Source organism: Triticum dicoccoides, chromosome 5A, assembly GCF_002162155.2.
Source record: "Triticum dicoccoides isolate Atlit2015 ecotype Zavitan chromosome 5A, WEW_v2.0, whole genome shotgun sequence".
Taxonomy (NCBI): domain Eukaryota; kingdom Viridiplantae; phylum Streptophyta; class Magnoliopsida; order Poales; family Poaceae; genus Triticum; species Triticum dicoccoides.
In genome coordinates, this window is record NC_041388.1 from 425,683,146 (window position 1) to 425,691,012 (window position 7,867).

The 7,867-nt window shown below is 52.8% G+C and overlaps 2 protein-coding genes across 2 annotated transcripts in view; both read right to left on the bottom strand.

The window, feature by feature from the left end:
• Nucleotides 1–1,281, bottom strand: part of LOC119299687 (cytochrome P450 71A1-like) — a 5,159-nt gene extending 3,878 nt beyond the window's left edge. Inside the window, exon 1 of the mRNA XM_037576854.1 lies at nucleotides 379–1,281. Within this exon, the coding sequence (XP_037432751.1) occupies nucleotides 379–1,281 (903 nt within the window). The remainder of the gene's footprint in view (nucleotides 1–378) is intronic.
• Nucleotides 1,282–5,728: 4,447 nt separating this feature from the next.
• On the bottom strand, nucleotides 5,729–6,927 carry LOC119297526 (polygalacturonase inhibitor 1-like). Its single transcript, XM_037575284.1, has one exon. The coding sequence runs from the start codon at nucleotides 6,925–6,927 to the stop codon at nucleotides 5,899–5,901; it is 1,029 nt and encodes a 342-aa protein (XP_037431181.1). The 3' UTR covers nucleotides 5,729–5,898.
• Between the last annotated feature and the right edge of the window lie 940 nt (nucleotides 6,928–7,867).

A 7,867-nucleotide genomic window follows, 5' to 3' on the forward strand; every position in this document is an offset into this window, starting at 1 on the left:
GCTCTAGAAAAGAAATAAGGTGAGTGGCTCTAAGAATGATTTGAGGCACATAAGGTTTAGCAAAACCAATTTGTTTCGACAATAATCGTACATAAGAAGCCCTGACGAAGAGCTAGGCAACCTGCCTATTAATTCTATCGCCCAACCCGTCTGAATTTCACCGGGGTGGGCCTCTTCTTTCCCCTTCTTTCCAATAAATCTTGCCAACTGTTCTAGCCACCATAAAATATACTTCCATGTCTCATAATATAAGATCGTTTTTCAAGATATAAGTAACATCCCCGTGGATGTAGCCAGTCAATGCTCTTGTTTCGACGCGTTGAGAAAGTACGTGTCCAGCCTCCGGCATGAATGCACCATGCGTGCAGTTTTACGTACCTCAAGTAGAGCCTTGACGTTGTCCCTGGTCAAGCGCCACCCAGCCCCGCTCGAATCACTCTGCAATGATAGCAGCACATGCACGAACGCCTCGTCGTGGCGGCACCCCGTGCCAGCGCTCGCGGCCACGATGATCTCGAGAATGCGATCAATCCTCTCAAACGCCCTGCTCACCTTGGCGTCCGTCCCGTCCACGGCGGCCACCCATGCCAGCCACGGGAAGTAGTCGCCGACGTGGAACTCCCCGAGCAGCGCGCTGGCCTCCTCGAGCAGCGCGTCCACCTTGGCCCGCCACCCGGCCCCGCCCGAGGCGCGCACCCCGAGCACGATCCGCCCGTTCACGTCCTTGGCGAAGCCGCTCAGGAGCTCGCTCAGCCGCATCACGCCGCCGCCTTCATGTGCCTGCCGCTCCACCTTCCGGACAAGCTCGGCGACCTCCTCCTCGCGCTCGCCACGGTAGGCGCGCACCCTGGCGGGGTTCAGCAGGTGGAGCACGGCGATCTTGCGCACGCCGCGCCAGTAGGCGCCGTGGGGAGCGAAGGCGCTATCCGTGCAGCCGTAGAGGAGCCGCCGCGGGATGGTGAGCGAGGGCCGGTTCGCGAAGGCGTGGTCCTGCAGCTGCAGCACCTCGCGCGCCGCGTCTGCAGACGAGACGACCAGGGTGGGCACGCGGCCGAGGCGGAGCAGCATGACGGGCCCGTGCGCCGCGGCGAGCGCGTGCAGGGTGCGGTGCGGGAGCCCGCCGAGCTGGTGGAGGTTGCCGACGATCGGGAGACCCTGCGGGCAGGGTGGCAGGCGGTGGCGGTGCGCGAGAGGTTTTGTGGCTCGCGTCATGCTGCGCACAAGCAGGAGCAGCAGCATGCACGAGACGGCCAGGAGGGCTAGCGGTGACGGGAATGGCATGGTGGTAGTGATTTTCATTCCGAGTGGTGCAGGATATGGAGATGGTGCGATCGTTGGCTGGTGGCCGGATGCATTTTCATTCCGAGTGGTGCAGGATATGGAGTAGTAGGTAGCCCGTTTTGCTACACCTAAATCTGGTTTGAATAAGGAGGGTCCCGGCGCAGTGAAATCAATAAACCTACACCTACACTCCAGACATAAATTTCACTCATCTGTACGACGGCTGGCCATAGTGGGGGTAACATAACTAGTATCATATACTTGGGACTCGTAAACATGTTTACGTGGCAGGAAATTAAAGAAGAAAGAGAAGGTCATAGTAAGGCCCTGTTTGGTTTCAATAAGTCACCTGACTTATACGTCAGGTGACTTAAAATCAGTGACTTATAAGTCACGTCTGTTTGGTTGTCACCTGACTTATAAGTCAGCACACCTTCCCACCTTGTTTTTTAATATAAAGGTGATGGGACCCATGCAAAAGGGAGTGACTTATAAGTTTTAAGTTGGGTTGGAGCAACTTATGACTTATAAGTTGGGGTGACTTATAAGTTGGGTCCGTTTGGCAAAATAAGCCACTTTTTGTACTTTTTGACTTATAAGTTGGTGACTTATTTGGAACCAAACAGGGCCTAACATAGGTAGATACCGTAACATAATAAATGTTATGCTACTATGTGTCATGCATGGCAATAAATAAGACCACCTATGATACTACTTTATGATACTATGTACTATGGATGTAGTATCATAAACTAGTATCATATGCATGATACTAGTATATGTTACTCCCCACTATGACCAGCCTTACGAATAAGATGGATTCATTCACGGCAGACAGAGCCGAGCAATGCTAGTACAGTTTTGCACGTAATTAATTTTACGTGCTGATGTGGAGCATATTTTGGGAGTAAACCCATTCACTTGTGTATCGGTAGGTGGCCATTATAGCAGGCCTCATTAATAAATCACCGATTTAGGCTGGTTATAACGGGGAGGAACTTATGAGTAACATCACACACTCCAATACAACTTTGCTTATGTGTCACATATTTAATGAAGAAAGATGTGCTTGTGGTAACTAGCTAAGTTACCGAAATATCACACACTTCAAGAAACAATGAGTCTATAACCTAATAAATACATTGTTGCATGACACTACATAGATGTTCCTACCCACTGTGAAGGTAGTAACATAGTCTAGGGAAGTGTGTAAGTTACTAGACTATGTTCTTGCCCATTGTGACCAGCCTTAGAGGGTGGCAGTATTACCACCATAGGCTAGCCTATATACTTGTACCATTAGCAGCCCCATGAAATGCTTTTAAAAAATAGCAGCCCCATGAAATGCTAAAAAGAAAAATAGCAGCCCCATGAACAAATCAGAGCGATACAAACATAGTTTTACTGGGCATTGGCTGTGGAAGTTAGAGAATGAACAAATCAGCGATAAAAAGACTTGCTCCTTAGGTCATATGCCATCACATTCTCTAAGCCTCTAAGGATATCGCAGAATGTCATTTTGGCTCAATCGTACTAGTAGTGCAAATAGTGCGGCGGCGTGCCGGTGGAGGCATTTTAATTAAAAATAAAGGCCGGGATGCAGATGTGTGCAACGCTCAACAAACGCGTGGTTTGTGTGCTCGTTATTAACATTGTCACATATGCATCCATGCCGGTCTCTTGGATGGTGATGGGAGTGGAGAGAGTTGAACCGTGTCAGGTAGTATGTACCCCTCAGTTTCTTTTTTGTCCTGTGTCAAATTTCGTAAAGTTTGGTCAACTATATAAGAAAAAAATACCAATATTCACAATATAAGATCAATATCTTTAGATATACTACATAACTTTTGTATTATAAATGTTGCTATTTTCTTAGATAAATTTGGTCAAACTTTATGTAATTTGACTTCAAACAAATTTTATACGCGGAGTAAAAAGTAACGGAGGTAGTACCATGTGCGAGAACGCAACGAAATCGGCGATCCAGAGAGGGTGGCCAGTACAGTTCGCATTTACTGGATGGTGGGCGGATGCATTTTTCTAAGCTGGAAGAAGAAACACAGGTCTGGAGGGAAACCTTTGGTCTATGGTCTATGTGTGTATATACACCCTATATGGAGAAAGTTTTAGTAATTAAATAAAAAGTAAAAAATCTATTTTTTTAAATAAACTTGCCTTTCATTGTATTTGTAAAAAAATCACAAAAAGAAAAAATCCTGTTGACTTCCTTTAGAAAAATATATTTTCGGTCAAAATCATGTGAATAGTGATCTATAATAGCAATAAATTTTGTTTCTTTTTGCCCTAAAGTAAATGCTGGTTTTTTATTCATGACAATTTACATACTATTGCAAAAGAAAGTCAAGTTTATTCTAAAAATACTTCTAAAAGTTTTTTATTTATTTTCTAATATGAGGTGTATATACACCCAAAAACCAAATGGTATTTCCCCGCAGGTCTTCCCTATTTTCAGATGGATGGTGGCAGCAGGACATGAGGGCTGGAGAGTTTTGAAAGGGAGCATTCCTCGAATGCTTTGATATCCCACCAGCACAATTTATGAGTGAACTAGAAGTTTTTGTTTTGAGAAGGAGGATAACTCTGACCTCTCCGATGCATAGTCATTTTTATTAGATTATATCCAACAAAGTCTTACAAAAAAAATACATGAATCAAGCCAACGCCACCTTCTTGACAAACACTATTGCCATAACTACAAGCTTGATGATGCACCCTGACCTCGTGTCAACACACACCATGTAATTCAGTGGCCTCATCAAGCCGCCCGTCGGCTAGCAGGAAGCACCAACCGGTCTAGCCTCAACACGCACCGCATGCGCATGCTTTATAATCCGTCGTCATCATCTTCCAACCCATCTTCAGGAATGATCAATGCATTGACCTTGCCAGACCATTCTGTCATTGACGCCACCACGGCGCCAGACAGCGTCACCCTCCAGCATGCGCCCATAACCACGTGTCCAGCATCAAGACCCCACTCCGCTGAGACCCGTTGTCGTCGATGCTGAAGATGCAACGCTGCTCCACCTCTTGTCCCCTCCAGCCAGCACCTGCTCTAAAACGATGCCCTTGGGAGGGAGAAGGGCACCGAAGACACCGTCATTGTCCGATCTAGGAGACCCAGATCTAGGGTTTTTGTCAGAGCAGCCTGAACAAGGTGAACACCCAGGGTGCCACTAGGACCCAACAGAGGTTGCCACACACACCCTTCTAGTGCCCAAGATGGTGCCTCCAAGGAAGTGACGACGACGTAGCTAGCGCTGCCCATTCACCGGGAAGTAGGGTTTTCACTAGGGCACATAGGACAAAGGGGACTAGGGGTAGTTGTACGTTGATGTCGCCACCTAGGAGGTAATGGTGCACGGAGCGCCATCGACGTCGTTGCTGCCGCCGTCGGTTAGAGGTTCCCCCTAGACAAGATCACATCCCGACATCCTCCGAGCCAACTGCCAGCACCACCGAGTACAAACGCCGGAGTTCGGGGCTGGCCGAAGGAGGTGATCCGCGTGCATGGAAAGGGACCCCGGGGACCGCCTCAAATCATATCTGGCGAGGGGAGGACCGGGACCCTTCCCACGCCGCGAGATCCGGCCACCAGGGCCTTCATGTCCATGCCGCCTAGGGGCCTGGCCGCCTACACTGGCAAGCGCTATTGCCATCGAAGGGACGCCATCCACACCACCTCGGATTCAGGCCCTCCATCATCAGTAGGCGAGACATGCACGTCCTTGTCGCCCCCTTCACCGGCGGCTACATGGCGAGCCAACGGCTGCCTCTGAAGGCGTCGAGGGGGAATGGAGGGGGAGAAGAGCCGGCGGTGGCAATAGAGTGAATTTAGAAGTGCATTTGCCATTTGGAGTGAGGTCCCAACAAAGAATATTTGGGCGATCATCCTGAATAGTGGAGGTTTGAGTAATAGAAGAAGGTATAGGTTTTTCGAAAAAGAGAATGAATAAGATTGTTGTTCCAAGTTTTTTGCCCAGGAAGAGAGGCCCTTAACCTGAGCAGGATAAATAAAGCCAGGCGGTTGAATGATGAGATGATTATGAATGGCGGTCTAGAAAGAATAGCACGGGGAACTCCAAAAGGAAATATTCCCATGAGTAATTTGGTAGCAAGAGTGAGCTCTTAACTTGGGAAGCATTTTGAGAATGAAAGACCAATAAGAAGATTTTACCCGTACGTACCCCTTTCGTTTCTCCTATGTAAACAAACGGCAATGCTACACCTACTAAACGCACGTAATTGTTACGTGATTACTCAGTTGGCAAAATTTGATTGGTCTTGGGAGAAGGCGGGGCCCACCCCCACTGAAAATAGGGAGGGGGGCAAAGAATTACGTGGCCCTTCGTAGTTCTTTTCCTAGGTGTAGGATTATTCGTAAACAAAATATAAGACGCTTTTACTTGTACACCCGTCACAATTGTCCAACGAGTCAATGGAGCATGCACTCCAAGATTCCACGATTATAGCTCATGGAGCGTGTAATTTATACTCACCCTAACTTGAACATACAAAAAACATGCTGCCCGTTGATCACCGTCGTCTGCCGCCACTCCCACTCATGCATGCACAAACCTGAATTATCACTAGAGACTACCGACCTAGGATGCCTCCTGTGGTGCAGGGAGGCAGAGGCGTGCCGCACAGGCACCTGTTCTGCTCGTAGCTCTCCGCCCCGTGCGCCGACATGAACCTCCCCGCCGGGATCTCGCCGCAGAGGCCGTTGTAGCTGACGTCCAAGTGCTCCAGCTTCACGTCCATCAGCGACTTGGCCACGCTCCCGTTGATCCGGTTATGGCTGAGGTCCAGGAACGTGAGGTGGTGCGGGAAGCTGACGTCGCTCATGTCGAACTCGAGCTCGTTCCACGACAGGTCGACCTTGGCCAGCGGCTTCGCGATGCCGAACAGGAACGGCGACGGGTCGCCCGTCAGCCGGTTGCGGGAGAGGTCGAGGGTGTCGACGTCGTCGTCGCCGCAGTCGCTCGGTATCTCGCCGGTGAGCTGGTTGTTGGCCAGGATCAGGAACCTGAAGCTCCCGTGCAGCAGCCCCGGCGGGATGGCGCCGGTGAGCATGTTGCCGCTGAGGTCCAGGTACCTGAGGCCGGGGAGGCTGCCCAGGCACCCGGGCATGGGGCCGGCGAGCTTGCCGTCGGCGATGACGAGGGTGCGGAGGCTTGTTAGCCCGGCGAGGAAGTCCGGCACCGGGCCGGAGATGGAGGTGCCGGCGATGTTGAGGTCCTCGAGGCGCGTGAGGTTGCCGAAGGAGGACGGGATGGGGCCGGACAGGCCGCGGACGGACTGGACCTGGAGGATGACGAGCTCCGGGAGCTCGCCGAGCGCCGGCGGGACGGGCGCGCGGACGCCGTCGAGGGAGGAGAGCGCCAGCCCCGTGACTCGGCCGGCCGCGGAGCAGAAGACGGCGGGCGGCTCCCAGGCGCAGCAGTTGGTGGCCGGGAGCCAGGACAAGAGCTGCACGGGGTCGCCCAGCTGCGCCTTCACCCTCAGCAGCGCGGCGCGGTCGTCGCCGTCGCAGTCCATCGCGGACGACGACGCGACGACGGCCGAGAAGAGCGCGAGGCACAGCAAAGCATGCCACGAGGAGGATGGCGGATCAGCCGCCATTGCCGAGAGAGACACAAGCGCAGCAGTGTTCTGTTTCTCATGCATCTAAATACTGTCAGACTCCGGCGACAAATGCGTGAAGATTTAGAGCTGGGGATTCTCCGGTGGTTGCGAGTTGGACGTACCAGCGCGGGAACGAGAACCGCGCCGCGCCGAGCCGTGCAGGATTCTCTCCCTGAGACGACATACCTGAACATGTGCCTCAGGGTACAGGGAAAACAGAAGTTTGTTACCACCCGATTTCAGTACAAACAGAAAAGGTGCCCCAGCAGAATACAAGTAGATAAAACAGAGCTGGACACACAGTCAGCACAGTGGTCTTGAACTATGACCATGGAAACATGAAGTTTTCTCCGCCCAGGACATGAGAGGCTCTCGCACTCGCGCTTCCGGCGGGTGAGCGCTCGCGGCGGCGCCGCCCGATCTACCGCTTCCGGCCTCCCCTGCTTCAGCTGAGACCGGATCTGGGATCCCCTCCACCTCCTCTCTCTCCCCTGCGAAGCTTCGCTCCATCCGACGCCATGCCTCCACGACCGTGCTCTAAGCCTGCGTCCGCGGCGTCGGTCATGGCGGGAGCTCCGTCCGCCGAGCGCTTCCCGAGGCCCTCGCCGGCGGCGCCCTCCCCACCGCCGCCCTGCGTCCCGGCTGGCACGCTGCTGCCCGCAGGCTTCAGGCCGAGCGTCGTCCCGCCGTCACCGAGCAAGCGGCCTGCATCGGCATCCACGATGTCGGTTGCTCCGTCAGGGTTAGCCACCTCCGCCGCGGTGCTGGCCGCGGCTGCCCTGGCCTCCCGCAAGGCTGCCCCGACCGCTGGTGGCCATTTGTCCCGCGTTGGGCTGCCGCTGAGGCCGGTTGTGGCTGCATCTCCGACAGTGCATAGCTCGGGGCTTCCCCAGGCCGGGTCCTCACCGCCGCTGCCGCTTGGGTGTCTCCCGTCCCC